The 21,374-nt window shown below is 38.6% G+C and overlaps 1 protein-coding gene across 6 annotated transcripts in view; it reads right to left on the reverse strand.

The window, feature by feature from the left end:
- Positions 1 to 21,374, reverse strand: part of TENM2 (teneurin transmembrane protein 2) — a 1,311,127-nt gene that overhangs the window by 102,981 nt on the left and 1,186,772 nt on the right. For all 6 annotated transcript variants that reach the window (XM_075274735.1, XM_075274734.1, XM_075274733.1 and 3 more), the window contains one exon: positions 13,661 to 13,807. In XM_075274735.1, the coding sequence (XP_075130836.1) occupies positions 13,661 to 13,807 (147 nt within the window). The remainder of the gene's footprint in view (positions 1 to 13,660; positions 13,808 to 21,374) is intronic.

Here is a 21,374-nt window from a genome sequence, read left to right on the forward strand (position 1 = left end):
TTTTATTTGGGAATTCTCTAAAATCTGATAAAATATTTCTCAGCTATGCTGTTTGCTGGGTGGTCATACTAGAAGGCTCAGCAATGAGTAGCCGGGCAGGATTATCATGATCTTTGTATCGTTTGCGATTCTGCAAAAAAAAATGGTGGCAGGTAGGACCCAACAGTGGATGGTGCATTACGTACTAGATATTCTTTTTTTACATTCTTAGTTGATGTATGGCTGGTGGTCTGGGAACTAAGGGAGGATTTCTTATACTTTTATCTTTTGGGCATGTGGTAGAGTGTCCGAGTTCCTGTATACTGCAGGTAGTATGATCATATCATCAACTCTCTGCTTACAAGAACAATGGCCGTGGGTAAGAGGCACTGACACATAGTTTAGCATCTGTTTGTGCATTCGCTTTTCAGTGTCACTGATATTTACAGACTTTAATGGCGTAGGTCTAAGTAAATGGCACAAGGACAAATCCAGACCACATAGACACATTTGCGTCAAGCGAAGACTACCAATACACTTAAACTTCTTCCTCTGATATTCTTTCTTACGGAATGATTTTGCTGAAGTTTCAACCTGTGACATCAATGGATTAACAGGATTAATGGAAATAGATTCCTAATCTTGTTTTCTTGCATTTAGCTCCCAGGAGGATGCATAGGAGATGGGGAGTTTTATGTACCAAACACACATCATATCAAATAGTATCTCAGTCCTCAGGATCTAAGTAGTATTAAGAATGGGCTAGACGCGCTAAGTTATTATACGTAATGTTATTTATTGGAATTACTCTAGACCTAGGGATGCTGGTGTGTTCCTGACTCACAATGCTCAATACATAAAGGTAAGAATAAAATGAAATTTTTATGCCTAAAAAGGGAAAACAAATCTGAACACATAAAAAAATCATATTATTATTACTGCTTGGTAATCCGTAACACTAACTTACCATACAATGTATGTAAGGCTGCATTACTTAGATAAAGCAGAGCAGCTTGTAGAATCTATGGTTAGTAAGAAGTTGTGTTCCTGTAGACTTTCGCTATATATTTTTACTATATAAATATATAGTAACATAAAAGCTAAGCTCATAACAGAGTTTTACATTGTCAGCAATTGTGTACATTTACTTCTTTTATTGGGCTAGGCTATGAGATTGTGGAGTATTTCACTAAATTGGAGGTTTCCACAGGATTTCAAAATGGAACATATGAATTCTATTCCGGAGCATGAATCACAAAATAACCCACTTTCTGGTTGTAAAAGATGGGTATTTTAGATTATTATTATTATTATTTGCAATATATCAAGTAAGTGAGATTGTTTCTGAAATTCAGGTTATATGGTATCAGTTTTCTGAGAAACTAGGTGTTCTAATCTTCTAGTATTCGGTTTCAGTTTTCAGACTGACATGTGTATAGCTTAATCTATATATTCAGATGATTCCGAATCCTCAGACCAGTTTAGGTAGATAGTAACCCCGGCATACTAAGAACACCCAAGAAAACTTGCCACTTTAGAGGTGCAGCTAGACATCATTAAGTGGCATGGTTAGTCTGAGGCTCCACGTTGCGGAAACATAGCTTTTATGGTTGCAGTTTTTGAGCCAAAGACAATAACATCTACAAAAGGAATGGGACATATATAAGGAGTTCTTATACTTCTACCTTCTGCTCAATCCACTCCTGGCTTTGGCCCCAAAAAACGCAACAAAATATGCAACAAAAAAGCTGCATTTCCACAAAGTGAGGTCTTAGCCTTAAAGGGGTTTTCCAAGACTAGGATATTGAGCTCCATTTCCTCTTTTCCGGTCATTGACATCATATGGCCATGCTACAAATCAATTTTATTCAACTAAGCTGCAATATCAAGCACAGCCACTATACAATGCTGTGCTACGCAATTGATGAATAGGCCACAGCAATCAATATTACAGTCTCAGAAAATCCTTTTGCTGCAGATTCTGCAGGAGTGGAGGTAGCAGGATGTAGAAATGCTTCCTTTATATTAACTATTTCTTTAGGTTCACGTGGAGTTTTATGCAGACTGAAAATAACATGTTTCAAGGTCACTTTCAAGATTTGTCTCAAAATACTCCTGCAGAAAAATTCAGTGTGAACTCACCCTTAGACTTAAAGAGGACCTTTGATGTCCTTGGGCACGTGCGGTTTTATATAACGCTAGAAAGCCGATAGAAGAGCTATTGGTGCCGTTACCATAGCTCTTCACTGTCAGAAGGGCGTTTGAGTGTACTTGTCCATAGACTGGGTGGAAGGAACACCCCCCTCTGATAGTACAGCGCTATGGACTGTCAGGAGGGACATTTCTCACGGACTAGTATGGCACATAGGCAGAAAGCTCACTTTAATGGCTTGTTTTATCATACACTTCCATCACTTTTAGAGCAGGTAGCACACATTCCCATATTCTTCAACACATTTCTATCACTTTCTAGTCTCGCTCTAACATTTCATGGCAATGACGTGAATTTCGTCCTTAAAGCTGAAATGAATCTTCAATACGATGAAGAGTCAAGGGAACAGATGATGATAAATGGTTACCTGAAGAGTTGCCGTATAATCGCTACCATACAGCTGAAGTCCTCTTTAGTTTCCTCTGAAGGCTTCCTAGCGTAGCCAACCCACACTACTGCGCTGCCCTGTGATCTTTGCTTGCTGACAATTTTGACAGAGAAGGAGTTAATTCCTCCATTGCAAAGTGTGCAATCCCATACAAGTGTAGGCTCTAGGCTTTCCTCCAGCAGGTAGAACACATGCCAATCATTATGTGACTGATCCATCCTTCTTGGCTGTTTTCCCCAAAGTACAGGTATTTCTGGATACAAGAAGTGAGTAATAAAATAATGACTTGCTGTCAAGCTCTGCTGACTCACCCCATGTCCTTAGATCCATCTGGTCACCATAATTAGGAGTAATATGGTAGTCACTTAACTTACCAGGCCTGAGAAAAGATCTGCAGATGACAGCCGTTGTCTGCTTAGTATCTAGCACTTGTGACACTGTGAGCTTTGCTGCAGTAACCGATTTGTCATCTTGATTGATTAATAAATGGAAATGTTGGTATACTATCTGGTATATTGTTTGGTATTTTATCATATAATTGAGACTATGTAAAAATGCATAATCATTATAGGGGCGATGTCCGGGCAAACATTTAATATTTTAAATAGATCGATTTAAAAACCAAAATGCTCCTCTCCTTTCCCTGGTGCTCTGATGCCTCCCTGCACGGTCCGAATACTGATGGTCCTTTGTTTTTGTTCTAGTGGAAGTGACCAATGAGACCAACCAGTGAAGGACACGTGATGTCACTCCCTGTGATGTCTTCGGGGCCACTTCCTGATGCAGTCACGTGACCGCTAAGGTCAATCGGCGCCTTCAGTGGAAGGGATCTGGGACATCACATCCAGCAAGGAGTTTCACTTCTAGAAGACACCACAGAACCGAACCGTGGGACAGGAGAGTGTAATATTAATTTTTTCCTTTTTTTAATTTCACCTCTCCTGGAATATTTTAAAGATTATTTTGTTGCCTGGACATCCTCTTTAACACTATTGAAATGGTAAGCGGATATGTTCATTAGAAGGAATCGCGTAAGTGTGTATACTACTAGTATCCTATATTACCTTATTCTATTTTATAAACTACCTTTTTACTAATATTTAATTGAATTAAGAATGTATGTATTCTGAATAGGGAGCGACTAGTAACTCTTAGTCTCTCTGGTAGTGAGTTACCTTCCTCAAGAACATAAGGATTGGGTGTACTGAAGTCTACCGGTTGAGTCCTTGTTTTCTTCCAACATCTGCCATTGCAGGAACACTGGGACACCATTAGATGGTTGGTTAGTCCTAATAAAGTCAGTGGATTCAGCCAACCTTAATCTAATGTGTGTAACCACCCTCAGACTGGTTACTTATCCCAAATACTTTATCCTTTTCTAAATTAAGATTACATGTGAATCTTAAAGAGTTATTTTGGCATTCTTTGGGTGGGATTACTAGCCACAAGTCCTGACCACGAGGTATAAATAGTTAAGGGTCACTGTTCTACACAATGTCGATTCAATCACTTCAGCTCAGTTTCTAGGGAGCCTGCTGAAGGGGATCAAGTTTTAATAATCCCCAAACTGACAATACGTTTACATATAAAACAACCAACTCCCAAGTTGGACCACAGTTACTATCGTATAATGTGGATAAATGCAAAAGAGAAGATTCATCAAGCCCCTGTACCACTTGAGGGGTGAAAATGTCAAAAACCTTTGGATTGCAGCTTTTAAAATGATATTTGCAACTAATATTGTCACAATTGCCATTTTTACGTGTTCTCATCACTTTCTGTAAAGAGGGTGTTTAGGGGCATGCTGCGTGCTGTGTGATACATCATCATTTACTAGTTTTCTGAGCTGGAGAAGATTCCAGCCTGTCATGGGATGTGCCTAATCTAGGACAAGGTCTGCACATGTCATAAATCAGGCTAATCCTCTGGCGGCCAAGGAAGTATCAAGACCAGCTAAGAACAACAGTTCTAAACTCCTTAAATATCAGAATGTAACGGCAGACCATTAAATTGCTGCATGTCTCTTGTTCTTCTTTATCAACTCTAGAGTATTAGCAGTAATGATGAAGAGTCAGGCTATTCCTCCTTTTGCCTCTAGGCACCAAGTCAGGCTTGGTCACTTACATGAGGAGGAAGTATATTGGGATAATGAAAAGTTACAGCAATATACTTTCTGCATCAATTCTTCATGGTTTTCTAAATCTCTGTTGCTGTCATTCTCTGTTAACTTCCAGTGAAAAAAATATAATAAAAATCAATCTATGGTCGTGACTCGTGATATATAATCCACTGTCATGTGATGAACACACATGTGCACAGCTTGGTATAGCCTTAACACAATCGGTGCTCTGTCTTGTAACGAGCCATGCGTCACATGACCATGGACTGTGCATCACATGACCATGGACATATTTCTATCCACTGGAAGTAAACAAAGAATGACAGCAAGCAGAGACCTAGGGAACCATGAGGAATTGATAATGAAAGTATATTAGAAAATTGTATCACTTTTCATTACATAAACGATAACATTTATTTGCTGAAACTGATCAGCCCCTTTAAGTATAAAATGGAGTGCCTGGACCATGGATGATACGTGGTACAATATGGTAACTTGGACAAAGGGGTTAAAAAATACTTGATAGTTTCAACCCCAAAATTGTGTAAATAAAAGAATTTGGTTAGTACCCACTATTGTACCTTCTATTATACTGCTATGGTCGCCCCACCAACTTCTCTCTTTTTGCATATGAATTACAGCCTTTCCTGGACTGTGGATACAGAGAAGGCCGAATATTCTTTAATATCTTTTGTAAAAGTTGTTGTTGTTTTGTTGATAAAGTTATTTTAAGCCTGATGAATTTGGAATATCGTGTACTATTAGGCAGTACCGCCCCCACGGTCAGTCATCCTCCTAATCTCCCATGGCTTTGCTTTTGTTGTTCTTCCTATTATTTTGGCACCGCAGAATTTTTTTTTTTTTTTTTTTTTCAAACAAAATGCTAAGAAAGAGAAATCTTAAAAGCTACAGCGCTTCTCTCCCTTGGATTTCTAAGTCAAAATTGTCAAGACCTTGATGTTATATTTTGAATGCATATTTTGCCTTTCACAATAATAGAAATGAGAAGAAGTTACTGGAATGAACAATGTGGTCAATGGCTCCCAATTACTATAGATCTTTCCAAAATCATTATCCAAATACTGGCCATCTCGAATGTCTAGTCAGTAAGCCAGGAGTAGTATGGCCCTTTATACTTCTCCCTGATATAGAAAAATACCTCCTTTGTCAGCGCTGAATATCAGCCCCCCGCTGAGTCGAAGCTTGTTGAAAAAACTAAATGACATGATTTGCTTTTGTACTGTGAAAAACGTGTATTATCTTAAATGTCACCGAGCTTCACAGTACAAAATCACAGGATTCTTGGTGTGATTGGTGCAAAGCTTGTCTATATGCTTATTCTAGGAGGCCGCTTTTTGGTGTTTTCTTTCTCCGATTTTCTTAAAATTGCAATGTTCAGCTTCTATAAAAGGTGAGGACCACAGCATATCCCCAAAATCTTTGTCCAAAATGTTTGTCAGTTTCTAAGATGCTAAAAAAAAACCCCATCATGGTGCAATGTAATTTCTCATTAAAATCAACTTCCCTATTTTTGTTAGTCCCTTTCAGGATGAATAAGCCACTTCTGTCACTATGTAGTATAATACAACGCAGATAAACCTGGAAATGGCCCGGATAACTGGAATCTGCTTGAAAACACTCTCTCTTTGCATATGACCTCAGCTCGCAATATATCTGAAATCTCACAATAAAACCTGACATGTTCAGTGATATACAGTAAGGGCTAATCTCCCCAAAGCCAAAGTGACTTGTACAATGTGTTTTTATGATTTCTAGGAACTGACTTCAGAAGTTATTGTAAGGAATGATCAATCAATAATGGCAGTTTTTTTCATACGACTTGTGAAGGTTTTTAAGCGTAAATTTTGAAAACGGTGAAAAGTGGATGGGTTACCCTAGGCGGTGGTTCTATGTCCATCTGTGCAACACATTTATTATAACTTACAACAGAATTTGGCAACAATTTAAGGTATGTTCACACAGAGTTTTGCAGGCGGATTTTGATGCTTAATCTGCCTCAAAATCCGCCTGCAAAAATGGCTCCCATTGACTTCAATGAGAGCCGCTCGCTTTTTTTTTCCCACTTGCTAGTAGCAAAAGAAAGAAGCGACATGACCTATCTTGCCGAGGTTCGAGACACACTCCTGTTTAGGCCCATTCATTCGGCGACGGAATGCTGATGTGTCGCGGCTAGCTGCGCATTAAGTTCACAAGTTGGAAAAGGTTTCTGCCACTTTTTCCACCATATGAACAGACCCTTATGGTGCAGATCTATGTCTGCCCATAACAGATTTCAATTGTTGTCATTTATTATATGATATGAGTAAGGAATTTTTATTTTTATATATAGAAAATAAATATAATAAAATATTAATGCTAGATAATTAAATATAATTAATAATTAAATATAATGCTAGATTGTATTGCAACTCTACTCATTGCTGGTGTCTTTCTTTGTGAAATACATTAAGGTGTGCGCCTCTTAAACCAAATTATATTGAAGTTGAATGTGCCAAATTTGTAAAGAATGGCGTTGACATGTATTCTAGCTACTTTAGCTACTTCCTAGTACTTTCCCCATGACATTATATATAATGTCATATATATATATATATATATATATATATATATATATATATATATATATATATAGTCAGTTCTTAGTCATGGCTAAACTTAACCATTCTGAAATATATGGTTGACATAACACTATTAATTTTAATGCATGCTGAATAAAATACATTTCTTAGTCAATTATTTACTTTACAGATAATACGCTTTAGCTATCTCTTCACCTTGTCTAACATACTGAATGATGGGGAGGAGGACATGACATTTCATACAAGCTGCCACTAAAAAAACAAGACCAATTTGAAGATATCGAAAGTAATAGGAAATTCTTGTCTTTGAATACCTTGATAAAAATGAACTAATGTTCCACACAGTTGTTTCTCCAGGACACTGCATCTCTATGGAGTTCACTTTATCACTCCACTAAAGTCTCCTGAGGCTGTAGGCTGAGAAGTAATTTCCACAATAGGCCCTACAATCTGCACCATTTTACCAATATACCGTACATCTTCTTACTCTAATGGGTTTTACATTGCAATAAGACAAGTGATGAGAAATTAGAAAAAACAACAGATTTTATGCTTGGCAGTGTTTAGCCTGCTATCCAGTATGCAGAGATATTGATATAGGAGAGGGAATGGATGAGAGTTGGGGCTTAAGCGGATCATCTCTGTTTGTATTGGGAAACCATGTAAAATTACATAATGTAAAGCTAAATCAGTTGCATTTAGTGGCAAGATCAGTAAGTGCTATATAACACAGCGGCAAAATGTGTGGGGAAAACGAAGAGACACCCAATTTGGGCCCTTCATTCTATGTCATGCCTGTCCAAAATTGGGTTATACACTATTTTGCGTTATTGTATAGAGATGCATCCACCCTTAGCTTTTCAATACAATATTGTAGCATGCTAGCAAAACGATTAAAAGACTGTAATTGTATTCTACAATGGGTAGAATAATGTGATATATTGTTGTCTTGAAAAGCTGGTTGAGTTATAACACACATTCAGATATGTCCACTTATGGTAAGGAAGGACACATCTGTATCTACATGCAAACTGTAGTTTGTGTGTGTATACTATGGTGCTTGAAGTGGACGTTTCACCTCATAGACATGTGGTATATACCGCTAGAAAGCCGGAGCTGAATACGGTGCACTGTCTGCCTTCCCAGTATGAGCCCCAGCGCTGGAAATATAAGTGCCATTATCTCCCCACTGTGATTTGGGACACTAAACCCCAATTCATAAGGACATGTGAATGGTTTAGTCTTCTTCATCACCCCGACAGAGTCCGTAGAAATGGGCTACATCACAAAATGGTTACCCTCTAAGCCTGCCCTTGTATCAGTATCAACAAAAAAAATCTCTGTATTTAGTAGATGAGGCCTTATGTCCATTTCTTTTGTGTAACTGGATTGTCATTTATTGGGGAACAGGAGGGACGCTGCAGGGCCACCTCAATTTTTTTTTTTTACATGTGTAGTTCTGCTATATGTATAGAAGAAGAAGGGGTATGTTTAGTTATCTTGTAATAAAGTATTTGGAAATGTAATCTACCTAATATATATCCATTGCAGCTCTGTTTTTGGTAGATCCATATGTGAGCATAATCTGTATTCCTATCTGAAGCTCATACTATGTATATTTTTATATACATATGGCGGCGTTATAAATGACGCTATAAAACCTTTGCTATTCACTGAAACACAAAACATTAGATCAGCTATATTGCCATTTTTCCATAATCATATTCAGTTCTGAGTAATCTGCTTTGTATTTTCAGTCCTGCTATAATTAAAATGTATCTCTATACAATAATAACATGCTGTTAATTGACTTGGACGGTAATATAATTAAAGATACCACCGTACTGGATAAATCCACTGCCGCAGAGAGATTTTCTCACTTTGTAAAAATATGTCCTTGCAGCATCATAAATGTATAAATAATAAAATATACCTGCAGGCAAGTATATGCTGCACACTGCTTTGTACACCTTTGGTGTCTGAAGGATGGTCCCACAAGACTCGTAGACTTTCCTCTAGAGACTTGCAGGTCATCAGACTTACTCATCCATTATTCTCTCTCTAACCCTTGACTGCTACAAAGTACATTCCAACTGCCACTAAAACAAGACAATATAAAGAGAGTTCCATCCGACTGAAGCAGTGATGTTTTCATCAAAGATTTTCTCTTTCTTTCTAATGCAGAAATCTTCTAGTGCAAAACCACCCTTGACCTGGTGGTCCAAAAGTGATTCAGTTCTGGTGTTCCCAGAAATAACATTTTTTTTTTTCTTTCAGCAGCGTAGGAGCTTTCTATGTCTATAATCAGGATAAGCTACAGTTATTAAAATGTACTCAGAATTTAATTTTCAGCACAAAGCCGGCCACATTTCAGCCTGCTGGACCTGCACACACACTCTTCATGTTCCATTAAATCTGGCACTTTGAAAATTGAAAAAACTAAGATAAGGCTTTGGAATGGTTTATGCAATGGAAACCTCAATCGCTGATTCTTACATTATCACTTTCCTGAGCACAATAAGGCGAGACAATCCCAATCATTTGTTTCACCGGGCGCTTTTATTTACCTTGATTTTAATTGTTCTTATATCTACAAGTGTACTTTGATTTGCACCAGCAGACACAGGGTTACACGGCAGATAACATACTAGCTGTTTATATTGCTCAGTTCAGACCTATTGGAGACCTGTTGATGGAAGACTACTACTAATCTCTTCTGGTATCAGTATGTCTCAAGACATTTTCTACAAGTTTTTAAAGGCAAATGGGAAATTAAAGGGGTTTTCCAGCTTTTAAAGAGTATCTATAAATACATTCACAGCAGTAGCAGTGCTAAACACTGACTCCTTTTGTACCCGTTTCTTGCCTTTATTTTACATCGTGTCGGGGCCGCTTTAACCATAAGTGCAACTGCACCGGGCCCCATGGTTGCAGGGACCCCCTTAGCTGCCCCCGGATCGAGCGGGACAGTCCTGCTGTTTTGGGCAGCAGGCAGTGATTTCACCTCTATCTATGTCCTTAGGACACAAATAGAGGTTGAATACTATAGTGATAGTGGAACACGAAGCTGCTAGCTCCATTATTCAGTCTTCAGCTGATAATGTCTGCGTCAGGGTAGATCAATGAGCATTGAGTCACAGACATTATAGTCGGAGCCTACAGGTCCATGGGAACATGGTAAGATGAGTAAGCATTTTTATTTTCTTAATGTAACATTTGTGGTTGAGGGGGCGGGGGATATTAAATTATGAGGGGGCATTAGGGGGCCCACTTTCAGAAAGTTTGAATAGGGCCTCCAATGCATTAAAACGACCCTGCTTCTAGGATCACTTTTATTCACATGCAATGAATCTTTGAACAAACTACATTTCCCATGATGCATCTACCTGTTCTCCCCTCCAAAGAAATCATAGGTAATAAATCACTCCCACATATGAGGTCACATGATGCTGTGATGTTTTGTTTGCAAGCTCATTCTCCCCTACCCTCTGTGAGCAGGAAACATGAAGTGAGAGCAGGGAGATGCATCATCGGAAATTCACAGATTCACTGCATGTAAATAACAGTGATACAAGGAGTCAGTGAGTATTTAGCACTGCTGTGGATGTATTTGCAGATCATTTTTGAAACCTTTTAATGTCAACTAAGATGGTACATTTCTTATGATGCCATCATCCTCATCTAAAAATCATCCCTCTTTACAGTAACTCTGAAATGGTCAAATTAAAGATGGCTGCAACTGTTTCTTAACAGCCTTTGTTTTGTTTTTCAGCAAGAGTGCCACTCTTATGCACAGGATGTTTCTGGTATTGCCAGCAGCAACAGTAGGTTGCACGTTTACCAAAATCTCTACAAGAGGTGCATATAATGTGATATCAGACATGGTGAAGAATGGCACTATTTTAGGGCAAAAACATACAGGGTGTCCGGAAAGTAAGTAACAAAATGAAAGGGTGGACTTTAGCCGGTATATGAAGCATTTTTTATTAATGAACTGAGATGTTGGTTTCCTATCCTTTGTTGCGCCATGTGAAAGGAGAAATGAACAAGAATTTTTCTAGTGGGGACATGTCAAGTCCGTTGTGTACGCAACGCCTGTGCCATTCCACGAAGAGCTCATGAACCATATCCAGGCTGCGTTTTCGTCGTGGTGAGGGCCATGCCAGGAGTCTGTGAACCGATGCGTCAATCCATCTCCCGGCGTTGCGCTGCTTGCATCGAGGCAGGCGGCCAGGACTTCCAGCACCAGTAACATTAATTAAACTGATTTCCATTAAAGCGTTTTCTCTCTTCTTCGTTTCTCCTTTCACATGGCGCAGCGAGGGATAGGAGACCGACATCTCGGTCTACCTATAGCGTCATCATGGTGGATTTCCGGTCACATGTTCATTAATAAAAACGCTTCATATACTGGCTAAAGTCCATCCTTTCATTTAGTGTACTTACTTACCGGACACCCTGTATACTAGCCTGCCTAAAAGAATATGGAATACAATGGAATAGAATACCTAGAATACTTTATGTAACTATAAAAATAACTATACCTTGTCATAACATGCTTCAAGGAGACAATACCTAGGGACCATACGATGGCAAAACAAAATGCTTACAGGACCATAATATGAACCCCTAGGGACACTGTTTGTCATTACATTGTGCCCTGACTGTCAGAATTAGTAGCTTTACAGAGATCTTTTTCATTCTTATCAATGCAGAATATGGGTGTATACTGTATCCTGAAGGGCTACTCTATATTGACTTTGCTGTGAGCCCCGCCAGTAGATCGCTATATATAAATTCAGTTGTCCTGCTATATATTGACAATGTTTTATCTGATATTGATTTATCAAATAACTTTATAGAAACTTTTTGAAAGAAATCTGTCCCATGTCTTCTTCACCTCTACTATATCCCCCGACATTAGGTCATCTTTATTACTCAGAAATTGGAATAATTCCTATATCCATTAAAAGAAAAGATTACAACTAAAGGCTTAGGAAATGTCTTGGCATCCAGTCCGCATCAAGAAGCTTCTATTCAAAGAATTTAGGGTTTTTGTTTTTTTGCTGTGTTTTCTCTAGCGCATTCGGATAATTTAACACATTGATAACACGCTAGTCTGAGTCTTCCTGATCCCCCATCAGTCTAAAGTTCTCATCTAAGCTCATAAACAAGAGGGAACTTAGCAGATTTGTTTTATTCCTGAACACAATCTGTTGATTCATAGTGCATGGAGGAGCAATTTTAGCTTCAAATGGCAGCGCATAAGATGGATTAGTTGAAGCTGAATTTTGGAAAAAAAATGTTTGTATATCAATGGCACATTGGCATCCAAAGCAGATGGTCTGTCTGATCTTTTCGGCTTCTAACATAAACAAAGTCAAGCACTATAACTATATCTGCGTGGAGGATTAGAGACCAGTGTAAGTTCATTGTAAAACAACTGCACGTCTACTTATTAACAAATATAATCTTTTTCTACATGTGCTTTTTATTTTATTTGCAGACATTTGACTATTACTATGTTTTAGAGACTAGCTGGATCTATACTGCAATGACCTGACTCTCAATGGGCTCCATATGTTCTTGAATAGATACACAGACATTTTTTTCCTTACCTTTTCTCTTGGTTCAACCTACCCCGAATTGTCTGGTTCCAGGTGACGTTTTTTTAACAATTTGTTATACTCATTCACACGCTGGCTATGTGTTTGTATGTGTGAACTAAAACAAGGTATTGTGGCGTGTCTGGATTTTGTCTATGTAGAGTTATAGACAGAGGCCTAACTGGAAGCTCTGGGGTCTCAATGTAAAACCTGTAATAGTGCCCCTACTTACCGTTTTATTCCGTGGAGAGATCTTTGGGCCCCCTCAGCTCCCAGGGCCCGGTAGTGACTGCTGTTTCTTACACTTCTGATAGTATCACAGCCCCATTCCTTTTAATGGATGCGATTTTCATTACATTTCACCCCGTGTGCATGTGAATTGCACTCATTCCAGAGAATACAAACCTTTTTCCTTATCCCCGGCAATCTCTTTGAATACACTTTGAAGACATGTATAACAAAAATATGTTTGTCACAGTTTATGTGAATGTAATGTAACTTATTTTGTACAAATGGTGTTGCTTTCGACTCTTGTCAGCAATTTTGTTAGAATTTCCCATCTCTGGAAATCATTGAACGAGATTTGACTAGCACGGTACTGTATAATTTTGATGACTGGAATATATTTACCGAAGTTCTTTCATAAATCAGTATTTTTGGAAATGTAACAGATTTTTGTCAGTAAATCACTCTCATCTAAAGTGAACATATAACCTTCTGTTCTTTAGGGATTTTAAATGGAAGACTTTTGCTCACCTCCCTCATTATCCTTGTTATCAGCACAAGAAGTTTCCATGGCAACATTGCATCCAGACCCTCTCCAGCCGGTCTGGCAGATACACTGCCAGCTGTTCTGACCAAGTGTGCATCTCCCATTGCCATTGCACAGATCAGGGCAGCCATCTGGTTGAAGAAAGGAAGAAGATAAGTATAAAAGATAGCGATCTGGACTAGATGACTGTGGTCTGCATAGATGATAGAATGAATCCATGCCTGAAAATTGATCTTCCATCAGCCACAGCTATGCTTGGTTGGATGCATCTTAAATCAACATTAGGCAGCCATATCAACTATGTACTGTATACTTTAGAAATCCAATATAATTCACTCTTGCCTGTATTAGAAACTCCGGTGCAAGCACCAGCCCTAAGACATTCAGGAAAACAAGCGCTCAGTTGGATAGAAACATTTGAGAATTCTTGTTTAATAGCAACATGTAATTGAACTAAACACAAAAGCTGAAAACAAGTTTTTATGGAACAAAAGGAAAAGCTATGCACATCAATTAAATCCCTGCTAGAAATTAGTAAAATAGCTGTTGCCAGGGGTTGTTTTCATGATATCTATAGGAGAGGCACAGATAGAAGCTTCTAACTTCGTGTTTGTACTCCTAATGTACAGTATCTATTAGATTTAGCTCCTGCCGCAGCATCCACAACAATATACGGCAAATGTAGTTCTACATGCACTTTAGGCGCTGTTCACAGTTGTATTGGAGCCTCCAGCGAGGAATAATATTTACCCAAAAAATTAGCACAGCATGTAGGTGTATTTTTTTATGGTAAAATATAACACCATTATGGAACCTGACAGATTCCAAATCGATGTCGTCCATTTTCCTGCATTTATAAGAGAATAGCAGATGTGAACTCAGTCTTATCTATATACATATGCAGGCAAACTAGAAATGGAAAAATAAAATCCGGTGCATTGTAGGGTACGCACTAAACTACCACTCCCACCCTCTGGCAGCTGTGGGTGGTGTTTCGGGAGTCATCCGAGTTCTGTAACCTACTCTCATAACTATCCTCGATCTCCCCACCCCTCTGCCCTGGCAACCTCTGCCCTTTCCTCTTGTTTCCCCCTTCGATGTCTGTGTCCCCCCCGGTGTCTTTTTATCTCCCCACTCCTTCTTTCTCTTATCCCTGTTCTTCTCGCTTGCCTGTTTTGGACTTGTATGTCCACCAGCACACGTGTTGTTATGATGTTTGCACCATTGCCTGTATTCCTGTTTTCTTATGAAAAATTTTATAAAAACAGATTACACCTATACTACCACTGCCCAAAATACTGATTGCATTTGGGATTGACACTAGGAAAAGGCAATTTGCCACCAGTGCCCCCCATATCACTCATTTTTATGGCATAACCTGTCTCCAAGTCTGGATTAGCGTACAGGCCTGTATGTTGGATGTATCTTTGTATCTTTACATATTGATTGCTGGTTGTGATCAATAATAGCTATAACGCCAAAAATCTTAAAAAGGTTAACAAGTCTTTTACAACTGCTAGTCACCGTGTTAAACAAGCACTGTCACTTCATTGTTTATATCAGTCCAGATACTAGGACTACTAGGAGTACTGCAGAACACCATACTTTTAGTAGAGGCTGTACAGAGTATTGCAGCGTTTCTTAACTCACTTGATTGGGACGTAGCTGCAATCCTCTGTACCACACACTACAAAAAGTATGATGTTCTGCAGTACTCCTAGTATCTGGACCAATATAAACAATGAAGAGGTCAGTGCTTGTTTAACATCATGGACCCTTTTAATAGATGATCGGTAGGGTTGACATCGCCAAATGGCAGACAATTAAATATTGATGGCCTAACCTAAGGCCTGCTTCACATCTGTGTTCGGTATTCCATTCGGGAAGTCTTCATGGGGATCCCTGAACAGAATACCTAATGCATTGACAAGCAGTGAACTTATGAAAGCACATAGACCCATAGACTATAATGGGGTCCGTGTGTTTTCTGTGCGGTCTCCACTTGAGTCATACAGAGAGAAAAGTACTTCATGAACTACTTTCCTCTCCATATGACTTATGCAGAAAACACACGGACTCCATTATAGTCTATGGGGTCCATGTGCTTTGATAAGCTCACCGCTTCTCAATGCGTTCGGTACTCCATTTGGGGGATCCCCAAGTGGACTCCCCAAATGGGATACCGAATGAAGATGTGAACCGGGCCTAAGACTGAACTGAACTGAATGGTTACTTTAAAAAGTATGACTTCCAACAGTGCACACCATGTGCCGCAATACAAGTAAAGAATGAGAAGGCTACAGCATCAACCTGTGTGCCATGACCCCATCAAACAGCTGATTGGTGGGGGTGCCATGACTCGGACGCCCACTGATTTAATATTCACGGTTTGTCCTAATAATAAGCCATTGGTTTACTTTGATTGGAAACCGCCTTTAATATATTTTCTATTTATCTATCTGTATACTTGTATACTATATTTCTGTTAATAGAATATCACTAACATTGGGAATTGACTCTTTGGAATAATATCCTGATAGGAATCTTCTCCATGATTGAGTTTTCTTGTTTTTCAACAAGACGTGTAATGGCATATTTTACAGTATGCTATATTAAAACATCAAGTTTATTTGCCTTTCACATGTAGCATGAATGTAAAGCGTGTAATTTACATGTGTGATGCCTTTCCCCTACCCTGTCATAATCTCCAGTGACAGAGAAGGTGATTTTACTGCTCCAACACCTGGGAAAATATTATCTGCAGAACTCAGTTGCTACCTCCAATGTGAACCTCAGGGCTTTTATGTGCGATGTCACATGTATTTGCAGCTCGATAGTAACCAGGCTAGATAATTATAAATAATTATAATGATGGTATGCTTGTGCCTGCAGTGTGCTGATAGAGACAAATGAGTTTATGGTGGAGTGTAGTAAAAATGTGAATATTGCATAAAATTATGGGTTTGCTGTGCACCAATAAAATCCACAACCAAACACAAAAATACAGGGACCGTCGAGGTAGAAAATATTCTGTTGCAGGAAATAATCTAGCGTAGAGGTGACAAGGTTATTGCAATCTAAGGCACAGGATTTATTCATCTTCATGGCTGTGGTCATCTTTATTTATGTCTTGGCAGGCTTACACAGTCATACAATTGGCCACTATCATGTAGCATGTTGCTTTGCAACAACATTGAATATGATACAATTTTTCTATTAAAATAAATTAATTTTGTAGAAGTCACATATTTACATACAAAGTGAATTAACTGGGAAACCCATAGAGAGTTTCCATAATAATGCACGTGACCGAAATCAAAGCAAGAAATGTCACTATAATCTCTAAGTAGTAACTGGTCCCATAACTTCAAGCCGTATCATCATCAGCTATATCTCAGAAGAGAAAGATATTAAAGGGATTTCCAATGAACAACACAGAATAGGGGATAAAAGTGTCCGATTGCTGGCACAACCCCAACTCATCATGAGAATGGCGGTCCCCGACGCCCCAGTGTATGGGATTGATGAAGTACTGTACTTAGAAATTTCAGTGAATTCCCTAGAAGTACAACAAATAAAACCGTAGTCAACAACAGACCTAAAGCGCAGTAGTCACACTTGCAATACTGTGCCATTCACACAGGGCACTCACTATGTAACATGCAGTACAGGTTTGTCTGTAGTCTTCACGTAAATTCCTTTATTCATTTTTTGCACGTTTACTGTAGACTGTCCCCTTGCCTGAGCATTCAGAGCTATGCTTTACAGCAGCCATTTGGGTTATGGAGTCTGTAGTTGGGAGATCATTTCTTCTTTTTCACAGTGTTAAACATGGAAAAATGTTTGCCATAAATACTTGATTTAACCAAGTATTTTAACTTCTTGTTCTCCACCCTTCTGAGCAAACTTTTAGACTCATGCCCCATGTTAACAGATAGCATTTTTTTCCACAACGCTTTTCACTGAAAGTCTACAGAGTTTTCGTCTCTGGACTTTCTGTCACTATTATGCCTATATGGAAAACGCCACCTATCCTGAAAACAAGGGGTGCTTTACCCTCGATTGTAAGTGCAACTACACTGTAGAAAGCCAAGCCCCGATCTGCGGATTCTGACTCCAAGCATCATAGCTATATTTGCTGCTAGGTGTCTCAGCCTCCCCACAATTCTACCATGTACTTCTACCATATTTTCCTGGGTGCAGGAGGCCTAAGGGTCTGTTCACACAGTGGAAATCTTTTCTGCCATGTGAATTCTCTGCGCGGTCAGCTGCTCATGAATAGGCCTGAATGAATGGGCCTAATTGATAATGAGTCTTCAGCAATAGACGGAATCTGCAGCAAGATAGGGCATGTTGCTTCTTTTTCTTCTTCTCCCATTGAAGTGAATGGGAGCCTTTTTTGCAGTTGGCATTTGAGGTGGATTCTGCGTCAAAATGCACCTGCAAAAAACTCTGTGTGAACATACCCTAAAAGGTCCTTCTGGAGAGGTCAGAGAAGGTCTGGAGAGCAAGTGACCAGGTGGTAATTCTGACAGATTCGCTAATAGTATTCTATACCTTATACTGTAATGCTTACACATACAGCTGTAGAAGCCAAATTAAGTTTTTGTTTTTTTTTCATCAACCCAAATACGAAATTGATTTTTAGCCCAAAATACTTAAGATTCCGAAAATGTAAAAACTGCTGCAAAAGATATACCCGATCTTCATACAGAAGTTTGATAATACAGATACTGTCCAACCTCACAGGCACCTGACGGTAGGCAAAGTGAGTTGTAGAAGCGCTGACTGTGATCGGCGTGTGCCGGAGCTTCCCAACTGAGAGGATCTCTTTACTTGGTGACCTAATTATCACCGAGACACGTCGTGTATAAAGCAAGTCAATGAGACCTCGAAGTTGTGGAGTACAGAGAGCACCTCAAATGGCTTTTATGTTACAAAAGCACTTTAAATGGTTTAGGAATGATTTAATTCATTGTGCAATACTTCACAGGCTGAGAGTTATTCCACTTGTAAGTTAGAACTGATTATGCTTGATTTTATTGTTGTTATAATAAAAGGAGTCTATGAAAGATAGATCAATGCCTTCAAACGACTAACTTCTCGGAGAGCTATTCAACCAGAACCATTTTCACATAATTACTATGGCAAGAAGAACATTCTCTGCATATTGTGTTAATATGTACTCCATTCTTTGATCATTATCTCTGAAGACAAATGCTTCATTACCAGCGAACCCTTCCTAGAGATAAATGTTATCGTAGTTTAGATGTTACATGGTGTTGATAGTTTAATGCAATTTTTGGTTAATACATATTTTTATTTAGAAAGCGTTATTAGTGCAAAACAATATAAATGTGTGTATATATATATATATATATATATATATATATATATATATATATATATATATATATATATATATATATATATATATAATCCGTGCTGGTTGTATTCTTCTTGCCTGCATGGATGCTGTCAAACTTTTTTTTATTTTTGGACAAGCTCTGACATAAGTCACGGGAATGATATGGCATAAAAATATCAGATTTGGATGGTGCATTAGAACAATGCAGACACTTTTCAACTGAAACACCAATTGTGCCATTGGGAATATCTGTAATGAACCAAATAAAAATCAGAATCTGCCAGTGTTTGGGTTCTAATGGGCTAAATCAATGACAAATGTAAGCAAAATGCAGATATAATATAGTGTAAATAATAGTTGCGCAGATTAGATTTGAGGACGCACCCTTATCCTCTCTCTGAGTTATTAGTTTTCAGTTTTATCTTTGAGTTTCATATTTCTCATAAATAATTTAGGAAGAAAACTTCAAGAGGAATAAAGGACGAGGGAAGCGGTGCATGCTGGGTAGGTGAGAGAAAAACAGGATTTCAGGTCAGTTCTGGGTTGTAATTTAAAGATAGAAATGATCCATATAGGACACAGGGTGAAACCAGTTAATAATAAAAGCATAAAAACATCTTCTCATTTCTCATTCAGATACCAATAACATATATAGAGAATTAATGTTGGAATCAATAGCTCACATTCATAACACTGCTCTCTTTCCTATGCCTGCTGACTTGCCTTTGAACAATGATATTGGCTTGATCAGATAACAGGATTTATGTGCTAAATCAATGTAATATGCTGATAGTAACTGTAACCCATGGATTGCTGTCACCACATCAGTCATCTAGTATAAAGCTAGCAACAAAATACAATCAGGCTTCTAAGTGTAGATTACAAGGAAAGCCAGAACCGCTATAACCCGCCATTTATCCTACAAAACCCCAAAAGCCCTTATTTTTTATATGTACATTTTCTTAATATTGAAGTATTATTAGAGTCGAGTTATTATAATAGCCATAGGGGTTTTCAGGGAGCTTTTTAAAGACCTTAAATGGCTTATAAATCTTTACTTTGTCACCACAGCTCTGGTAAAAGAAGAGTAGTGGGAAGTACTTGGGCACCAAGAACTGTTACTGTAATTCTGTACCAGTGACCTCCACCTACTGTATGACCTGTATAGTAATGGTGTCTGGCATCAGGACCCAGGTCTGACTTCTATAGCTACACTAATACTAGTGTAGTCACATACGACAATGTATAAGACACACAACACAGTTGTCTCACTAGGAATCTGAAGTAGAATTGTAGAAAATGGAGTTTATTTTGATGGATACGGCAAGAAAATGCCAAACATGTAGTTTAGAGACTAGCAAATTTGCAGAATTTTCCGAAACGATTCAATTTGAATAAATTTGTGAAAAAACAAAAATGTGTGTTGCTACTACCATATTAATGCATCCTCCAGAGATAGAAACATATATAAGCAGAAGCTGACTGCACGGAGTATCGACCGGGCTGTTTAACGGGGTACAAGATGCAGAGAAAAAAAGTGATCACTCCAGCATGTCCAAAATAGAATCAAATTTAACTTTTACTCAAAAGGTTAAAAACATCTACAAAAACATGGATCCAAGCCTGAAACGTATAAGCTGTTTTTGTTGTTTTTTTCATGTTTGGATCCATGTTTTTTGTAGATGTTTTTAACCTTTTGAGTAAAAGTTAAATTTGATTTTATTTTGGACATGCTGGAGTGAACACTTTTTTTCTCCGAATTCATTTGTGGCGAATAGCATTACAAAACAGCTATTTTCTGGCTGCAGAGAGCCTGTATAGTGGTGTAGAACACTGTGCCTTGCAGTAACACACATAGGGAGTCTACTGTGGTAGTGAAACAATACAGTGACAGTGAGTCAGTAGGACACGCACATGGCAGGCTTCACTCTTAGAACCACTGCAAACTCACTTATTTCGCCAGTGAGCAGCAGTATAATGACAGGCATTGCAGCAACGTGTAGTAGGATTGTTCCTATTATCGAGGCTGCAAACACCAGAAATGAACCCTCTTCTGCTTCAATACTGTGTATAAATTCCTCCCTATCCTTTCCCTACACTTCTAATGCTCTCTCCCTGAACTTAGATTGAGCAATATATCAGTTTTCAATTCTTTTCTACCACTTTCCCTAGCGCCTGCTCACTAAGCTCACTCCTTGGTCTAAGTACACTGTAAAATACCTGAATCCAAGATGGAAGCTATTTATAGAGCTGGGGGTATATCACAGGGCTGGCTCACTGTTGATAAGCTACATGCATGACATGGTGGGTGATTCTGCGTTCCCAAAGTT

Source organism: Leptodactylus fuscus, chromosome 5 (genome assembly GCF_031893055.1).
Source record: "Leptodactylus fuscus isolate aLepFus1 chromosome 5, aLepFus1.hap2, whole genome shotgun sequence".
NCBI classification, from domain to species: Eukaryota; Metazoa; Chordata; class Amphibia; order Anura; family Leptodactylidae; genus Leptodactylus; species Leptodactylus fuscus.